Raw genomic sequence first — 20,109 nt, 5'->3', positions numbered from 1 at the left:
ATTTCTTGTCAGTGTCAAATGAATTCTTGGGAACCAGTGAAAGAGCATAGGCTTCAGATGCAGGATGGTTTGAACCACAGCGTTGCCTTTTATTGCTAGTTAAATGGCCTTACACCAACTCGTTAAGTTTCTCTGAGTTTGTTTTGTTGTTTTTGCTTTTATCAGGCTTGCTCTTTCTTGGAACTTAAAGTGAGAATTAAAATAATGAATGTGAGTCTCTTAGGATATGACCTAGCTAAACAATGAGAGCTATTTCTGTGTTTTATACATTATTGGTTAAAATATGCCATTGGTCAGATTTTACATTTATCAACTTTGAATTCAACACATACTTTTGAAAGCATTTTGATCCTCAATGTTGTGACTAACGTCGGTTTTACCGGAGCACAGAGAGGAGAGTCACTTGGCTCAGGTAGTCACTGGTGCCATCAGGACTAGAACTCAAATCTCTTTAGGCTGGTCTAGTTTTCTGCTCATATGTACGTACTAGTCAAGCCTTTTGCCTTCAGACTTCATTCTTCTTTATCTCTCTTAAGTTAAGATTAAAGATCCAGTTCATTCAAAAATGTTTTTCTCCAGTTTGTTACTACTTTTATTTTAGTTGTGCTGTGGTTGGCCTTGGAACTGAGTGATGAATGCATCCGCATTGAACTCTTTCAATAGACACATTTCATCTTTATCCATTAAAATGAATTCTGCCTTTTGTTTTTTGTTTTTTTCCTTGAGGTAGGATATTGCTGTGTATCCCAGGTTGGCCTCAAATGCACAATTTTGCTCTGGACTCCCAAGTACTGGGGTTATTGGCATGCACTACCTTGCCTAACTACCCTTGTCATTTTTATTTACATAACATTCATAGCCACATGTAGAAGTTCTTTTTTGTTTTTTGTTTTGTTTTGTTTTGTTTTTTGAGACAAGGTTTCTCTGTGTAGATTTGGAGACTTTCCTGCGACTCACTCTGTAGACCAGGCTGGCCTCGAACTCACGAGATCTGCCTGGCTCTGCCTCCCGAGTGCTGGGATTAAAGGTGTGTGCCGCCACCGCCCGGCTCATAGAAATTCTAATGTGTGTTCCTATAGCTAATAGGCTCGGGGCATCTCATCATTATTATAAAGAAATGACTGAGTCGCTCAGTTGGGAAAGTGGAGAATAACTGAACCGGAGTGGGCAGTTGGTAAGGGCTCTGGGAAAGCCATCAATAACCGCAGCATCTAGAGGGCACATCTAGCTCAGAACCCTCTCACACACCAGCAGTTAATAGTTGATTGTCCACGTGTGAGCAGCATTCTCATGTCAAATTTCAAGAAAGAAAAAATTTGTGCTTTTCTTACGGTGAACTGATTTGTTGAATAAAAGGAAGCAAGTTTTTCCCAGTGTGAGTTATTTTTTTCCTGAGCTGCTTCCAAATCAGTGACCCAGGTATCGGTGGTTCCCAGCTTTTACTAATGCTCACCACCCCCTTTGGCTACTGCTTAGTAAACTTTAAAGGTTTAGCCACGATGTTCTATTTTACATTCATGGAATCTGAGTAGCTAAATCTGCACACAGTTTGTAGACGCTTTCTTCTCTCCATTATTATAGTTGGCTGCTACACTCAAATCATAAACATTTAACAAGTGGAATGCCGTTTTCCTTTGGTCTTCTCCGCAGGCTTCATAAGGAACTACAGTTGAGTTGGGTTTCAGGGAACCAGTTTCCATAGGGTGCTGTGGGCCTCGGGCAGAATGCTTCACCACCCTGACTTCTTTCCTTTAGAAGAAGGAGAGAAAATTACTTTACAAGCACTTTTTCTGCTGTCTGATTTGGCTTCCTCTAGGACTACAAACTGTTATTTCGGTGGCCTGCTTTCAGTCAGAAGAGGAATTATGGAGGCCTCATTTGCTCGCTGAGTAAAGTGCGGACTCAGTTTACCATACCATATAGCAGAGTACTTTGTGCTTCCTTTCTTACGTAACTTTACCCGTTATAGTTTTTCTACAGAAATATAGTTATTTCTACAGAAATAGAAATGATTTAAATAGGTGAGGTTTAATATATGCAGACATGCACATAGAGTATATGCATATTGTTACCTATTTCTATATATACTATATCCATCCTAAGGCATTTCATTTATGTTGTTAAAAATAAAATTACCTAGTGATTTGTTCATTCTCTCTTCACACATGTACAATATCCTAACATTTCATTTAAAATAATCTGAAATCTTTCCATTTCAGGAGGAAAACTTTAATTCAGATGTCATTTCTTTATTAGATAGATTTTTTTTCTTTTAGAAGATTTTGGAAATAGAGATTTATATTTTACACAATTCTATATATCAGCTCCCATGCTCCCTGTTAACAATTTGTATTGTTAAAGTTAATGAGCCAGTACATTTACATTATCACTAATGTCTGAGGTTTGCTAGCTGTCCTTAGTATTTCTCCAGTGTCTATGATTTTAGAGTATACACTAGCCACTGGGAAACTGTTTAGAAACTTACATGACTGTTTCCAAATGTAGAAGACACTCTGTTAGTTGAGAATTTCATACTTGCGTACACTGTTTTGACCATATTTGTCTTCCTGTCTCCTCCCCTTGTGCTTCCTAGATCTACTCCAACCTGACGCCTGTTTGCTGTTTTGTTTTAAATAAGCCACTGAGTCCAGCCTGCTGGCCATATGCTCATGGGTGTAGGGCTGTCCACTGAGGCATGCACCTACCAGGGGCCATTCCCCTAAAGAAAACTGACTCTCCCTCCCCAAAAGCCATCAGCTGTGAACAGCTCCTCAGCCGAGAGTGGGGGCCTGTGAAGCTCCCCCTTTTTGCTGCAGTAGTTGACAGTGGTGACCGGCTTGATCCTGTGTAGGTCATGTATAGGCAGCCACAGCTGCTGAGAGTCCATGAGGGCAGTGCTCCTGTCATGTCACCCCCACACACTAATAATAGAAGGACTCTAAAAAGTAGTCATGGTAAGCCTTAAGCTTAATGAAAACAGAGTTGAGTTTAAAGGCTGGAATACAGCTCAGCAGCAGAACACTTGCTTAGCATGCATGAGGCCAGGCGGTTCAGTCCTTATTACTGTCAGGAGACGGGAGGGAAGGAGGAAGGAGAGAGAAAGGACTTTAGATCGCTTTAGCATGGCTTTTGTTTCAGTTTTCCCGTTGCCTGGATTCTGCCAGGCTTATATGTCAGTAAGTTGGAAGAACTAACAATAGTTGGTTAGGATGGCTGATGTTCGCTATTTGTTTCCTCCTCAATATCTGTATTGCCTCATTGAATATTAGCATGCCACATACCCAAAAGTGAGCTATGTCTGAGTTAAACCGTTTGTGTCTAGGCAGAAAGACTTAAGCGGGGAGAATGTCTTCTGAGGAATGAACTTACTTTTGTGCAAAGAAGATGTCCTTGTATATTACAAAGTTCCAATTTATTTAGTTTTGATTATGTGTATCAGTGTTCTGCCTGCATGTTAGTGTGTGCCCTGCTGAAGTGCCTGGTAACCTTGGAGGCCAGAAGAGGGCATTAGATCCCCGGAAGCTGGAGTTAATTGTAAGCCACCATGTGCTCAGAATTGAATTCAGGTCTAAAGAGCATCAAATGCTCTTAATCACCATGTCGTCTCTCCAGCCCCCAAGTTCCAAGTCCTTTAGCAGTGTTGGGGTATAGCTCAGTGTTAGAATACTTGTTTTGCACGAATGAAAACAAAGAAACAAAATGTTAAAAATACAGTTGGTTTAAAATGCCGTGACAGTCGAGGCATAAAAAACATGATTATCACCGGGCGGTGGTGGCGCACGCCTTTAATCCCAGCATTTGCGATGCAGAGCCAGGTGGATCTCTATGAGTTCAAGGCCAGTCTGGTCTACAGAACAAGATCCAGGACAGGCACCAAAACAACACAGAGAAACCCTGTCTCGCAAAAACCAATGAACCAACCAAAACAAAACAAAACAAACAAACAAAAACCTATGATTACTGTGTGGTTAGGGCTTTAAAGAATTACTGTGTTTGATTGGTTACTTGGTTTAATCCTAAAACTGGCCATTTCCCCATCAGTACAGCACAGCAAGAAGCCCCAAAGGAGGAGCTTTCGAAGGATGAGCTTATCTTGAAGTTGAAAGCCCAAGTTCAGCACTTGCTGAATAGCAACTCCGTGAAGCGTCATCTGGTGTCTCAGCTACAGAGAGATCTCAAAGACTGCCGTGGAATAACAGAAGCTCTCCAGCAGTCAAAGGATGGCGACAAAGGCATGGAGGTGAGGCCCATGGAGCCTGTACAGTTCAGGAGTCCCTTTGAAATGCACAGTCAAGAGAGTCTTTACGCTTTGTAGATATAAATTAAGTTTTTGGTTTCCTGGGGTTCCTTTGACTCCAAGAAATAAAGCTTACAGGAAAAAAGCCACTTGAAAGGCTGATTTGGCTTGTTTTTGGCATCTAGTAAATGAGATGCCAGTTAGGTTAAATTCTTTGTTCACAGATGAAAGGAGTACTCTGTAAAAGGCATGTGCATTTTGTTGGTTGGCTTGAACCAACCGTGCTTGAAAACCCTGTTAGTAATCGTGTCCAGTGAGATCCCTCCAGTGGTTCTCAATCTTCTTAATGCTGCAACTCTAAAACAGCTCCTCATGTGGTGACTCCCAGCCAGAAGAGTATTTTCGTTACTACTGCATAACTACAATTTTGCTACTGTAATGAATCATAATGTAAATATCTGCATTTTCCAATGGTCTTAAGTGTCTCCTGTGAAAGGGTCTTTTGCCCCTCCCCCCATAAGGGGTCACGACCCATAGGTTGAAACCCTTTGCCTTAGAAGCTCTGCTCCTGAACTCTCCCTGGCTGTGTTCTTACAAGAAAGAACTTGTCTCTATGAGAAAATGGAGTATATAGCACTGGTCAGTACTTACTTCTGAGTTCTCTCTTTTAAATTTTGAGACAGGGTTTCGCTCTATAGCCCTGGCTAGCCTTCAACTTACAATGTTCTGTCTCTGCCCCCTGAGTACTGAGACCATACCCCACTTCTGACATCCACCTCAGTATTCTTTAGCCAGTATCTTTGGAGATGAGGAGAATGGAAGTAGGGAGTCTGTGGCCCACCTGAGGTTTTACAGTTAATCTTAGGAAACTGAAGTGACATTATATGACTGATAGGGGTCAGGGTTATTGCCGGAAGCTCCTGTCACCAGATCTTGAGAATGGCCTTTTCTTCCTCTTTTCACAAACTCATCATCTTTACGCCAAGAAAAATAATGCAGAAATGAATTGATAATTAAGAAAAGAAAGTGGAGCATTGAAAGGAATGTAGGGGGTATATTCCTTTTCTCTTGAAGAGAAAGGATTTTTAATCTGACTATTGCTTTTTTATGTCCTGATTCTTATGCCAGGAGTCCTGTTCGTTAAAAAAAATTCTGTCAAAGTATGTCAGATGCTCTAAGATGCCAATTTTTGTGACTTAAAATAAAAAAAATTGTTACCCTCATGACAGATGTGCCACCCCCATGACAGATGTGCCATTCCCATGACAGATGTGCCACCCCATGACAGATGTGCCTCTATTGCACATACTTGCCATACTATATTATAGTCCACAGTGTTAATAGCTAGCTGAGGGAGACTATTGATTGATTTTTTTTTTTCTTCCTACCAGCATCCTTCATAGTACCTTCTGGTACTATAAAAGCCAGAAGGTTGGTTTGTTTTCTGTTAAACATTCAAGTTTGGACTGTATTATATGGTGAGTGAGAGTTCATGGTCACCTTTGAATGTTGCATGGACTCTTCTTTCCCAAATCTTTATAACAGAACCTTCAATTGGTCTGTATAGTTAGAAAGCATAATTAGGAAAGAGAGAAACTAGTTTAGTTATTCTATTTTTTTCTAATTTAAGTCTTTATTCATTCTTTGTGAACCCCACATGCATCTCAGTCTCACTCACCTTTCTCACCCCCCTCATCTGCCCTCTGCCTCTGCAACTCCCTGCAAAATAAACAATAATAATTTAAAAGAAAAGAAAAAGAAAATCTCATCATGGAAGCTGCCATGTGACACATTGAGTCGTGTAATAAACCCTTTTGTCTATATATCTTTACTTGACTTTATTTAAAAGGCAGTTTGGCTATGTGGAGCCACATATAATTTTAGCACTTTGGGCATCTACAATTAAAAAAAAAATGTTTCTATTAAAAATTCAGCTGGATGTGGTGGTGCATACCTTTAATCCCAACACTTGGGAGGCAAGGGAACTCTATGAGGTCCAGGACAGCCAGAGCTGCATAGTGAGACATTGTCTCAAATAAAACAAACAATCAAAGCATACTGTTTCATGGCATTTCCAGGCTAATGCATGACAGAAATTAGGAGACTGCTCATATATAGCATTAGGCAGTGTTTGAGCACATACTTGCACATATACACATAACTAAAAATTAATATTTATATGATATTATATATGTGTGTATATATGTATATATATATATATATAATAAAGATAGAATGTGTATTATAGATAGAATATGTAAGGGTCTTAGGAAAACCATACTGACCTACCAACAGAGTCCATATTCTAAATTCTTTGTGAACATAAAACACTGAACACAGAAAGCTTTTTGTGTCTGGTCCCCAATAAATTTCTTTTGTGTGTGTTCATGCGTGTATGCACATTTGTCAGGGTGCTGTAAATGACTGTTGAAGGATCAGCCATAATATATAAGATAGCTATACCACCCTTGGCAAGAAACAACTTAAAAGTGTATTTTAGCTTGTGGTAAAGGGATACGGCTCATCGTGTTGGAGAAGAGATGAGGTGGGGGAGGTGATGTTGCTGGTCATGGCTTGCCACTGCAGTCAGGAAGCAGAGAGATGGATGATGGCACTCACCTGGCTTCCTTTTCTCCATTCCAGTCTAGTTCATGAGATGCTGCTGCCTATATTAGGGGTGGACCACCTCTCCTCTTCAGTTAAACTCCTAGGAAATGCCCTCACAGGCGTCTAGAGGTGTGTCTCCTAGGTGATTCTCAATACTTTGATGTTAATGATCCAGACTATCAATCATCCTTCTGCCCTTTCTCAGCCTGATACCCAAGCATATCAGTTTTAATCATAACATCCCACCTCTGGTGCTCAGCTAACTCTTTAACTCAGACACACCCAGTAAGGAATGGTCCCTCTGATAACCTCTTACCGTTAAACACTTGGTTTTCCTGCCTCTGCCATGTCTGCAACTTTCGATTTGTTGACACCCCTTTTCCTACCAAACTACCTTTTTAAACTTTTCTGCTTTGCCTCCTCTCTCTCACAGGATACTTGAGAGCAGAGCAGTGTAGTGAGTAGTAATCACACTTCAGCCCAGATGCTGTAAAGTCTTAAAATTTCTTCCCCAAAACAAATTAATCCATTAAGTTCAAATTTAGCCTCACTCATTCTCAGGATGCTGCAGAATGCAACTGCATTCTTTTCCAGAAAGTCCCTTGAATGGCCTGTAGTCCAGTTGCCAGCTGAAACCTGGAAAGCCAGACTGCACTGTTAGCCTTCTAGTTTTCCCATGATTCTACCAGAATTGTCCAATGATCTCTGCCTAGAGCATTTCATCATTTCTCTAGCTCACGGGTCCGAAGTCTCTGAAATGTAGTCAGGGCAGCCAGCGCCCCTTTTTGGAACAATCTGTGTTAGTTACTTTTCTCATGACTGTGTCCAGATTACATCGTGGAATAGATTTCAGATACTTTCATAAACTGACTAGATGTATTGATTCTCCTTTAGATAATAAGGAACTTATAGATATGGAAATGTTCAGATGGAAGGGGACACACAGTTATAAAAACAAAGAGGTTCCACTGTGGTGGCACCACAGAACGCAGGCGAAAGAACTGTTAGCTTCCCCGTTTCCCATCCACTTCAGCAGCTGAGGATAATTGCTGATGTAGTGGTCAAGAGAACTGGAACTAATTCCTGCCCTACCTAGCAGAGCGTCCATTTTTACGGCTTATCTAGAAAGTAATGTATGAAAGCCTATCCTAGATCTTAAAAATAGTACCTACTGAATAAAGCATATATATGAGGTAATGCTAGTAAAAAGTATATAAATAGAATATATGAGTCCTGCTGAATAAAAGTGTAACAAAAAACGGGATATTGTCTAATCTCAAAACAGCCTTCTCCTGAGATACACCTGACTGACTACAGCATGTGCAGACAGCAGGCAGTGGAGGCAGGACCTGGAGACTGCTTTCAGCTCCTCGTCACCAGTGATGAGACATGTTTGCATCCCTTGTCTTCTACAAGGAACTTAGGTCATTTCTTAGCATTCGTACTAGACACCTAACCTGAATTTAATAACATTAGGAAAAAACAAAATAAGGGAAACACCCTACAAAGTAACTGATTAGTACTCCTCGAAAATGCCATGGGTTTGAAAGACAGACTGAAGAGCTGTTACAGTCAGGAGGAGGCAGGACAATTAAATGCAATGTGGCATAGATTTAATCTTGGTGCAGAAAAGGGTGTTAGAGGAAAAGTGGAGGTGTTTGTATGCAGTCTGTAGAATGGTTGATCACACATTCGTATTAGCTTTCTGCTTTGATGATTGTATTGATTGTATCTGAGAAAGAAGATGAAGAAAAGGACATATTTAGACATTTTTTTCCCTAAGTGAAATTACTTCCAAGTGTGTAATTTTATTTTATTTTATTTAAACTTAAAACCTTTCTAAAATTTCAGACTAAAACAGATACCTCTGAAAAAACAACTGATCAGTTATGGCTTGATTCTTCTGAGGCAATTGTCAGAGAAGATATTCTGCGTCTGAAAAATGAAGTTCAAGTTTTACAGCAACAGAACCAGGTGAATAAATGTCTTTTAATGAAACTTTTCGTGGCCTTACTGAATACCCAGGTAGCACAGACTGATGTAGCAGACGTGGCGGTGCGAGTTAGTGGGCATGTTTTGGGAAGTTCTTGTGGTTCTGGCAGTTACCCTTACTGCTGCTTGGGTGGTCTGTTATTGGAAGGTTGCGTGGTTCCCATTTTGTGTGGTAGCCCGACTAATAGATACGATCCTGTCATCTTAGCGAGCTGCTGACCAAGATGTAAAACCTTTTTTATTTTGATGAAGATTATTGAATTCTAAGACTTACTTTAAGGTATCAATTAGCTTAATACTTCTCTGGTTAAATATTTCTAATTGATGCATTTTAAAACAAATACAATATTTTAATGTTTACCCCTAGTAGAATGCTACTTACTACAGAAATACGTCTATCTTACTTAGGTGTGAAAATACTTTTTCTTTTGTAGAATTGTGAGAGAGATTGTATGAGATAATGGTATAAGATGGAGGGTGTTAAGACGTTAGACTAATCAATTCAGGTGGGTTTCTCTCTGTAATCCTTTGCTCTGTGTCTAGGAACTTAAAGAAGCTGAAGAGAAACTGAGAAGTACAAACCAAGACTTGTGTAATCAGATGAGACAGATGGTACAGGACTTTGACCATGATAAGCAGGAGGCTGTGGCTAGGTGAGTCATGTTGGTGCCCATTGCTCATCTCCTGGGTCTTCTCCTGGGTAGCACAGTCTTCTACCCCTGCAGCCCCTCTCCCAAAATGGAGCGAACTGTTCCTGTGGAGATCTTAGGTTGACAAAGGTCAGCCCCTACTTCCCACATTATAACTTGGAACACAAAGACAGAGTTATGTGCTGGACTAACCCTAGCTGCAGTTCACTGAAATACTAGAGCTGATTCTAAAGACTCATCTGGGAATCTTGGAGGGGTTTGTCTTCCAAATGCTGAGTTACACATTTGCAAACAGTCCTTTGGAAGATAATATGTAAGTTGGCTGCTGCTGGTATTTGAGTATCAGACATGTATGATTTGAATTCAGGGATTGTTTCTCAGTTATTTCCATTAAACAGTTATTTCTTTATAAGCGCCAGTCCTCAGCATAGATTGACTATTCTGTTTGAAGTACTAGGATATTGTCACACCCAAGTCCAATTTTCTCTAGAAACATAAGAAAGAAATCTTTGAAGATTCCTGTGAGACCAGTGGTTTTAAATGAACTCTTGTGTTTGGTTGGGGAAAAGCAGTCTAACCTAATTATAATTTGCATTAATGAGAACAAGAGGAAGGCAGGCAGGCAGGGAGGCAGGGAGGCAGGCAGGCAGGGAGGCAGGCTAGTTCATCATGTCCCTGGTGCTGCGAGGCTTTAGTTCCCCTCTCTCGCTAGGTGTGAGAGGACTTACCAGCAGCACCACGAAGCCATGAAGGCTCAGATTCGGGAGAGCCTTTCAGCAAAGCACGCTGTGGAGAAGCAGCATCTTTCTGAGGTCTACGAGGGGGCCCAGTCACAGCTCAGGTGAGAGGAGGCCTCGCTGCCTGTTTGCTCCGTAGTTTGGAGGGTGTGTGTGTGTGTGTGTGTGTGTGTGTGTGTGTGTGTGTGTGTACGCTTATGCGTGTGCATGCACGCACACACCCACTTACCTGCTATTGTGTGTCTCCAAGGTCTGACCTCGATAAGATGAACAAGGAAATGGCTTCTGTGCAGGAGTGTTACCTGGAAGTTTGCAGAGAGAAGGATGAGCTGGAATCTGCTCTCAGGAAGACTGTGGAAAAGGCTCAGGAGCAAAAGGTAGGCCGCTCCCATTTCCTGTCATGCCTCCATCATTTACACGAATACACCTGCTTTGGGGAAGGGGGGAAGGTGTTCAGAGAGGCCTTTTTATTTGATTATATTAAGCTATTATGGCTCACAGAATTTAAAAACTATTGAAATTGTTAAGATGAGGGAAGATCCCATTTCTTTTTTAAAATTTTAATTTATAATTTATCTTATTTTTAATTATATGTATGTGTACATCTCTGTGGGTATGTTGTGCACATGAGTGCAGTTGTCACAGGCCAGAAAAGGGCGTTGTACCTCTGGGGCTGGAGTTTCAGACTGTTGTAAACTGTCCGGCATGGGTTCTGGAAACCAAACCTTGTCCTTAGCAAAAGCAGTGTGTACTTGTAACCACTGGGCCATCTCTCCAGCCTCACCTTTATAGACTTATTCTGGAACACAAAGCAGCCTGGATCAACTCATTCCCCTAGGCATCTCCATTTCCATGTGTTCGCTGCTTGTGCCTGCCCAGGAGATCCTGCACAGCTTACGAGTGCTGTGCACAGTGTGCCTTCAGCTGTGAGTGCTGTGCAGAGTGCCATTAGCGGTTTCTCCCTCCACCTTTTGCACAGAGCAGATGCTTGTCATGTTACTGTCCTGGGAAGGCCGAGTTTGACTGTCATCTTAAGACAAGGAAGGTGAGGCTCTGGAGAAGCCTGTGTGAGCACTGGCCTCTGGGAGCTGGAGAAAGAGCAGTGGGTTCTTTATGTGACCAGTCCTTCCTGCCACCCTTGCTGTCTGTTTAGTGCGCCCGTGGTAAGCCGTGGTCAGCTCTGTCCTCTGGAGATGGAGCTCTGACTCTGGTTTGCTTGGATCAGCCTGCAGGTCACAGTTTGAAAGCTGCCTGCTTCAAGACTAGAAGCTAGGTCCAGAGTCTTAACTATTCTGTCCAGATGTTTTTGAATATGATATCTTAAAGCAAGGTATTGCCATCACATATGTGGGAACGGTAGTCACAAGCCAAGGGGGTGTTCATTTCATGTAATAGTTTGGCTATATTTCAGTAGATCAACGTGATGGAAAGCATGCCATGTGCGTGTGTTATGTCGCTCAGTAGAAAATGAATTTTTAAAGGGAGTGGTTTTAGTATTGGCTACAGAAGAATTACAAAGGATTTGAAGTTATTTAGAAATTGAAAACTTAACTTTTAGTAATTTTAAAATTAAAATAGGGAGAGAATCATTGATATGAGTGTTAGGTACAGAGTTTATAAAACATGTAGGACCAAGATTCATGCCGCACGCACTGTTTTGTTTTTTGTAAAGACCGAGTCTCATACTGTTGCCCAGGTTGGCTTTGAACTTGCTATGAAGCCAGGAATGACCTTACCCCCACCATGCCCACGTTGACACATTTCTAACATGGCGATTGTCAGTTCTACACAGAGATGCTAACCTGAGTTTTGTTTCCAGAGGCAGCTTTTGGAAGCCAGAGAAGAGTATGCAGGCAAACTGAAGTTAGAACTTGAAGAGAAGTACCAAGAAACTCTTAAGACGGCAAAAGAGAACTGGCTGAAAGAGCTAGAAGCCGGTGTTCAAGAGCGAGTTGAGGTAGAGGGGACGTCACTCAGAGAAAGGGGCTGGGTCAAAGTTTCTTCTGGTCACTCTGTCTATTTATTTTATTTGATTTTTTTCCCAGCCCTGGCTGGCCTGGAACTTGCTATGTAGAACAGCCTGGCCTGAAACTCATAGACATCTGCCTGCCTTTGCCTCTTGAGTGCTGGGAGTAAAGGACTGAGACACTACACCTGGCTTCTGGTCATTATATGTATTAGTAACTGTAGGTCATTCTTCCTGAACATGTGGCTTATAATTTATTAGCAAGTATGTAGATAGCATATGTTCTGTCTCTCACAATCTTACTGTTAGAACACATCATACCACTTGAACTTTTCAAAATCATTCCATGATCTTTATCCAAATTTAGGATATAAGTTTTTTTTTGGGTATTTCTTTGATTCCTAGAAATAAAACTGTGGTCTCATTTCCTATTATGAAATGGCCCTAGTAAGTCTATACCAATGTCTAATTATGTAATTGTAGTCATAAATGAATAATGCATTGGATTAGGAGAAAGTGGTGAGCAGGCTCAGCAGCCGAGACTTTAAGAAATTAATTTATTTAATTACAAATTGTAGCGTGTTACTTGGGCCACTTTCATGCAAGTATAAGATTGTCCTTAGCCTGACTTCTCTGCTCACCCCTCCCCATCCCATTGGTCCCTTGTTTTCTAGATGGTTTTACTTGTACTTTCATGTTCCTGTACATTCTTGATTTTATGTATCTTTGTGAACTCTGTAGACCCACAATGAGATGAGGTATTTATTCTTCCGAGACTGACTTGATTTGCTGGGTATAATTGTCTTCAGCTGTATCTGCTTTCTTGCCAATGCTGTGACTTGGTGGTTCTTCATGGCTGAAGGGTGCTCTGTCGTGTGTAAATCACATCCTCTGTTGGCCCCCCTGTTGCTGACATCTAGGTTGAGTCTGTACTTAGCTGTTGTATGTAGCCTGGCAGTAGCGTGAGTGCCTCTGCCCTATGCTGCCTTCCATCGTCTTTGGGATAAACACTAGTGGATGGTATGGCTGCACCTTTTCATAGCTTTAGTTTTGGTTTTGAGGAACTCCGTACTGGCTTCCACAGTGGCTGGACTGGGCTTGTCGTCCCTGCCAGCAGCGTACCAGGCTTCCTTTTGTCTGCATCCTTGCCAGCATGGTTATTTATCTCCTGGGTCTTCTCCGCCTTCTTCTTGAGACAGGGTCTCACTTTGTAGCCTGGAACTTGCTATGTAGAGCAGGCTGGCCTTAGACTCAGAGAGATCCATCCACAACTGCCTTCTAAGTACCAGGATTAAAGGCGTGCACCACCGTGCCTTGCTGGTTTCTTAGAAATTTAAGGACTGAAGTACGATCTTAAATACTTAGAAATAAAAAAATAAACCAGAATTCTAGCTTGTTGAAGATTCTGTCATAGATTCTGCCTTTGAGCTTGCTATTCTGTTAGTGTGGTAGCCAGGAAGTTCTTGTAGCACTCCAGGTAGTCAGCAGATGGGACAGGCAAAGAAGGAAAGGCCGGTTTGCTCCTTTATAGTTTTGTATAAGACTAATTAGCCACATCCCACTGCGTTGCTGAGCACGGGGAACACATGAAGAGGGTCTGTCTGTGACACCTCCCTCTAACTTAATATATACTGAGTAAGACTCCAGGGTGTTGAAGGCGATGAGACTTTCTTACACCATTGACCAAACCTGTTCTTAGATGTACTCGGCGCTTGCTCGTGGAAAGTGTTGTCGAGGTGAAACTCCATCGTTAGTAGCACACAGTTCTGTGAGTTTTTGTCGTGACATGTCTACAGTGGCAGAGTCAGAACTTCTTGGTCACATACTGATGTGGGTGTCTGCCCTTAGTACTGTCATTAAGTCTTCATGGGAATTCTGTTCTGTAGTAAAGCCGAAGAGGAATTTTCAAGTGTTGCTTGGGAATGTACTTTGGTGGACTAAATTTCTAACCCTCATGTAATAACTACAAGAGTATGTATCAGCTGTGTCCATGGGCTACTGCAGGACACAGGTGCCCAATGTGCAGAAGTTTAAACTTACCTAAAACGCGATTATCTGTGTGATTGTGGACCATGAATTTTATAGACGACAACATTGTGTCACAGTGTCAGAAGGCTCACCACCCTCCAAGGTTTTTAAGTACCCTGGAGCTGCTTTCTTTGAGTAACATTTAATTCTAGTTTTTACTTTATTGAGGGTTTTTCTTCTATTCCTTCTAAAAACAGAACAGACAGAAGCTCATTCAACAGCTGGAAAAGGAGTGGCGGTCCAAACTGAACCGTAGTGTAAAGACCCTGAGAAAGGCAACTTCCGACTCTGGCAGTCAGACCGACCAGGTGGCCCTTCCGGATGCCGTGTTGTCTAAGGCAGAAGTAGCGGTCCAGGCAGAGGAGGAGGGTTGCAAGGTCCCGCAGGAGTTGGAGCAGGAGAAGGAGATTGCTGTCAAGGAAGCTTTGAGGAAGCTTGAAGTTGAGTTGGAGCTCAAGTACTGTGAGAGCATTACGCAACAGGTGATGGGCGCCAGGTGGGGGGTTGCTGATCAAGGAGAATCCCGGAAATGCTGCCTTTGAACTGCAGTGTGACTTTACACGTTTTCAAGGTTTTAGCATTTCTAAACTGGAATAGATACTACAGTGTCTCTAAAGCCTTTTTCATTTCGGTTATAAAACTCTGTGTTCTTTGAGTTTTCAGAGTGCTTGCTTTCTGAAATCTAAGCGTTAGTTTGCCTGAGGGTGTGTGTGTGTGCACATGTATTGGTTGTTTTAACATTCAAATTAAGAATTTTTCACATCTAGTTTTAGAGAAAATACTCCACTAAGGTATCTTTGTTAGTAATTTTAGATTAAGATATTTAGCAGCATTGCTGTTGAAATTCTATGCTGAATTGGGTTGGCAGGTATGCCCCATAGTGGAGCTTTGTAATTCCCATCAGTGGCCAAAAAGTGGTGCCATTGCCTTTCCCTTGAAGCATTCACAACCTTGCTGTAGACATAGATGAAAACAGCTTCAAAGCAAGACTGTACTGAGGAAAGTGTGGTTTATGGTCACAAAGTAAAGATGACTTATTCTCTTGTATCTAAATTAGTTAGTGTAGTGATTCTCCTGGAGAGCTGCACTGTTTATATATGAAGGGCAGAGTATTAAAATCTATTGTATATTTATTATTTTAGATATTTTACTGTGAATAAAAAGCTGCCTGGGGCTGGGGATGTAGACTAGTGATAGCATACTTGCCCAGCACAATAAAACCCTCATTTCAATCCCAGTACTAAAAAAAAACAGCAAAAACCGAAAAACAGTAACTGAAGTAAGGTATTTATTTAACTATTCTTAGCTTTTGATAAATACTCAGCAGTTTATACATATGCATTATTCTATATGTTATTGTAGGCTATCTTACAGTCAGGAAACATAGGCAAATAAACATGTGGTATATCAAGGACACCTTCATCAGCTAAAGTTTCCTGAAATTGCTCTTGAAGAGGCAAGATTACAAATTCCAGGCCAGCCTGGTCTACACAGGGAGTCCCAGGCCAGCCTGGTCTACATGGTGAGTCCTAGGCCAGCCTGGTCTATATAATGAGTTCCAGGCCAGAAATCTTCTGAAGTCTTTACTAAGGTTCAGAAGAAGTTGCTTAGAGAAGTGTTTAAGAATGCTTCTTCAGTATATATGAAATTTTAGATCATATGAAGAAAAGCCAACACAGTATGGAGGAAATGTCTTCAGAAAACATAAATTTCTGTAGGAATTCTTCTCTTCTTGCACTAGTTTAACTACCTGGAGTTTATATGCACAAGCAATTAGTCCTTTCACTGCAAAATGTTTGTGTCGGCTCTGCATTGCTATGTGTCTATCTGTTTTAGAAGAAAGAAAAATTTATCAAGCTCTGTCCATGTAATTGCTGATAGATTATAACCTGCTCATCCTTAAAGTTCATCATGTTTATAGATTTCTTGTCTGAATCTGAAGGGTCATGTGCATTCTTATGTCCAAATTCATTCTTGACAGCAGCAATCCGTACTAGGTATGAGGCATGTCTGTGTATGTGTGCATGCACATGGTGTGCTGGTCAAGCATGAGCGAGGAGGTGGTAGGTATAATGATTGACAGCAGCTGGCACTAGGCGACCTGCTGGTGTACTTTAGTTTTCCTTCCAGGAGCAATAGAACTTTGTGGGGAATGACAGATAGAGCTTTGTATGAAGCTTCTGATGACTGCTTTGCTCATCAGATACAGATTCCCACTCCCTGCCTTGCCCTTTGCAGGGGACAGAATGTAATTTAGAAAGGATTGCTGTTTCCTGTTTATGAAATCAGTGTGGTTTTAACATAGGGTTGACACAATGTAAAATATATATGAGGTCATAGTTGCTGTGAAATTTTACCTTTGCTATGCCTCTCTCCTGTCATCTCCTATAGGTGGAAACAGCTGTGCAGAATGCCCGCAGTCGCTGGCTACAGGAGCTGCCCAAACTTGCAGAGTACAAGGCACTGCTGAGAACCCACCAGCAGGAGTGGGCGGAGCAGCAGGAGCTGGTGGTGGCCCAGAGGGTGAGTGCTGTGCCATTCTGTCCATATTCTCCCATCTCCACTCTGGAGTGTGCACCTGCTGCTGGTGTTGAACCCTCACACTGTGCATTGAGCCTAAGCACGTGGAATCTGCTCTTGGCTCACTGGAGGAGAAGGCCGTGTACCTCAGCACCTTGACCCTCACATCGGAGACATGGCTGCACTTAGAACTTAATCCCATTTTATTGTGGACAGTTTGGTTGAGATTGAGAACAGGTCTCTTTGCTCCTCGTTACCATTTCACACGTGTGAAGATTTCCTGAGCTGACTATAGTCTTAGAGCGTGTTCACTTTGTAAATACCCAGCTCTCTGAAAGGTTTGTGCTCTTCAAAAGAAAACCTAGATGTGTACCCTCTTCCCCCCCTCCACCCCCCATTTAATTCATGGATCTTAACTTGATTGCAATCAAAGGGGAAGCAAGCTGGAAATAACTTTAAAGTTTGGCACAGTAATTCTAAAATTTATTTTGAAAAATAAAAGACTAGACTTCCTTATTTCACTGTTCTGAAAAAGGTATTGTAGTCCTCACAACAGAATGTATTTGAAAGCAAAAACTGCCTTGAATCATAACAACACACTTCATACAAGACAGGCTTGAGGGATTGGCCCAATTGTGAATAAATAGTTTAACCAATTGTTCCAAAGCCAAAGAATGAGGAATGGATTACTCCATGGTGAGCAGTCTTGTGATAACCCAGTAATACTTTGGGGAAGTGGTTTTACCCACCTGTGTGTCACAGTAAGCTTTAGGTTGATAGAGTTAAACATTTGAACAATGAAATTGTGTGATGATGCATGCCTGTGACTCCAGCACTTGAGAAGTCTGATGTTCAAGATCATCTTTTTTTTATTGTTGTTGATTTTTCGAGACAGGATTTCTCTGTGTAGTTTTGGTGCCTGTCCTGGATCTCTCTGTAGCCCAGGCTGGCCTCAGACTCACAAAGATCTGCCTGGCTCTGCCTCCCGAGTGCTGGGATTAAAGGCTTGTGCCACCACCGCCTGGCTCAACATCATCCTTGACTAGAGAATTTGAGTCCAGCCTGGGATACATGAGACTTTGTGTCAAAAATAAACAAATAATGAAGTTTCAGTATTTTCTTACTATGGAATAGTAAGTGCGTAAGTATTTCTTATTTATGTGTTTTTTGTGTGTTGGAAATGTCTCAATGGAAATATCTCAGAGGGAGAGAGAAAGGAAGCAGTATGATGAGGCTCAGAAGTCAGGTAAAATAATAAAGTTGAGTAGAACGTAGAAAGCATATAGCCAGAAGGTCTCTCAGGTTCAGAAGTCATTCACAGTCCCGGCTCTGGGGAGGTTGAGGCAGGAGGATCTCACACGCCTCAGTGGGAAAAGCGCTTGCTGTGCAAGCGTGAAGTTTCGAGACTGGAGCCTCAGAACCCACGTAAAGCCAGGTGCACGTGCCCCGAGCGCGGCTGAGATGGCAAGAGCAAGGGGGTTGCTGACCCGCCAGTCTCGGGAGAACAAGACTCAGAGTTAGGGAAAGACTCGCTCTGAAAAATCAGATGGAACATGAGAGGCAGGGGTCCCAGTGTCAGCCTCTGGCACCTTCACAGGTGAGTGTACCCATATGTACACACACACACACACACACACACACACACACACTAAAATAAATGAAGATCCTTAAGTCTAGTGTAAGCACCTTCTACAGAATGTGTGTGTCACATCTAGATTTATTTTCCCTTTATTTTGTGGTTTAAATTGCTTGTTTCATTGGGAGATTAGCCCAGATACTTAGGATCTGTTGTTAATAAAGACTGTCAGAGACCCTCAGATCTGCGTTGCTGACCTTCTGAAATGTGTACTGCTATACCTTCCAGCTGTCACTTGTTCTCTCTGAAGCTAAAGAGAAATGGAAAAGTGAGCTTGAAAATATGAAGCCACATGTAATACCTGTCAAGGAACTGGAAGAGCAAATTCACTGTCTCCGGAAGGAACTGGAGTTGAAGGATAAGGAAGTCCCTGTGGTTGTCAGGGCTGAGTTGGCTAAGGCCCGAACTGAATGGAACAGAGAAAAACAGGAAGAAATCCAGAGGATTCAAGAACAAAATGAGGGAGATTATCGGCAGTTTTTAGATGATCATCGGAATAAAATTAATGAGGTGCTTGCGGCAGCTAAAGAGGACTTTGAGAAGCAGAAAACTGAGCTACTTCTTCAGAAGGAGACAGAGTTCCAGGCATGTCTGGAGCAGAGTCGCAGAGAGTGGACACTGCAGGAGGCCGAGCGGACGCAACTGGAAGTCCGTCAGTGTGAGGATGACATCCTCACTGTGCTGGAGCTCCTCCTAAGGGACACCCAGAAGGAGTTTGCGGGAGACTCCCAGGACAGGCAGCTTTTGGAAGTCATGTCAGTTTGTTCTTCCAAATGGGTATCTGTGCAGTATTTTGAGAAAGTAAAAGCCTGCATACAAAAAGCCCTTCAAGATACGCTGCCCTTGCTCACAGACAGTATTGTCTCCGAGTGGAAGAAGGTACGTTTCATTAGAGTAGAGAGAGCTGTTGAATAGCAAGGGTAATTATGATTGTAGGAGGTGATTTCATCATATGATTAATAGGTAAAGATGTTAGTTTTCACCAGTGAAAACAAGCTTCATTGCAGCAGAGCTAATGGATTCCATTTGGTGCTGGTTTTTTAATGCTCCATAGCGCCAACCATGAGGCAGGGCATTTAACCTCTAGATAGCTATTACTTAAACATATATGTGTGTTATTCTTTATTTAGAAACTAAATAATTGTAGTCCTAACCATTTCAAGAAGTATACATCATATTAAGACAGGATTGTTTGTTTGATTGTTGTTCTTTTCTGAAGAGGTTAGAAGTCAGTATCTTGTCCTCAATGAATTTATGTCTTCTTATACAAAAAGTGCCAGTGAGGTCCCAAAATTGTTAAAAGGAAAGAAACAAGCAAGAAGTTTGATTCATTTGCCAAAATTCCTAGAGTCCGTTTCATAGATAACCCATATGTGTGCGTGCAGAATGAGTTATCTGTGTTCTTGTAGTCACACGAGTACTATCTGAGACCAGATGAACCCAGCCCGACCGATTCAGGATTGAAGGATGAGGCATTCATGAAAATTCCAGAATCATGTTCTAGTGTGTGGCCAGCCTGTTCCAGTGTTTAGGACCAGGTGGGAAAGTGTCTGACTAGACTATGAGGCAAGCTTTAGCCATTAGCATTCAGGTCTGTGAAGACGCCACCATTAAAGGCTTTTCTAGGCCATTTTTGAGCATTTAGCGCTAATGCCTACTGGAAATGCTTATAAGCCAGGGTGTGAGGGTGTTCCAGTGTAGGACACAAACTAGCAAGTTGCTTTGGGCAAATCTAT

General features: G+C 41.9%; 1 protein-coding gene across 1 annotated transcript in view; it reads left to right on the top strand.

Moving 5' to 3' along the window:
- Window positions 1-20,109, top strand: part of Cep152 (centrosomal protein 152) — a 64,027-nt gene that overhangs the window by 27,065 nt on the left and 16,853 nt on the right. Inside the window, exons 13-21 of the mRNA XM_036186595.1 lie at window positions 4,042-4,240; window positions 8,696-8,818; window positions 9,380-9,489; window positions 10,199-10,327; window positions 10,474-10,600; window positions 12,043-12,180; window positions 14,415-14,699; window positions 16,609-16,740; window positions 18,602-19,252. Of these exons, the coding sequence (XP_036042488.1) occupies window positions 4,042-4,240; window positions 8,696-8,818; window positions 9,380-9,489; window positions 10,199-10,327; window positions 10,474-10,600; window positions 12,043-12,180; window positions 14,415-14,699; window positions 16,609-16,740; window positions 18,602-19,252 (1,894 nt within the window). The remainder of the gene's footprint in view (window positions 1-4,041; window positions 4,241-8,695; window positions 8,819-9,379; window positions 9,490-10,198; window positions 10,328-10,473; window positions 10,601-12,042; window positions 12,181-14,414; window positions 14,700-16,608; window positions 16,741-18,601; window positions 19,253-20,109) is intronic.

This window comes from Onychomys torridus, chromosome 4 (genome assembly GCF_903995425.1).
Source record: "Onychomys torridus chromosome 4, mOncTor1.1, whole genome shotgun sequence".
NCBI lineage: Eukaryota > Metazoa > Chordata > Mammalia > Rodentia > Cricetidae > Onychomys > Onychomys torridus.
The sequence above is the reverse complement of the archived record's forward strand: the minus strand, read 5'-3'. Positions and strand labels throughout refer to the sequence as shown.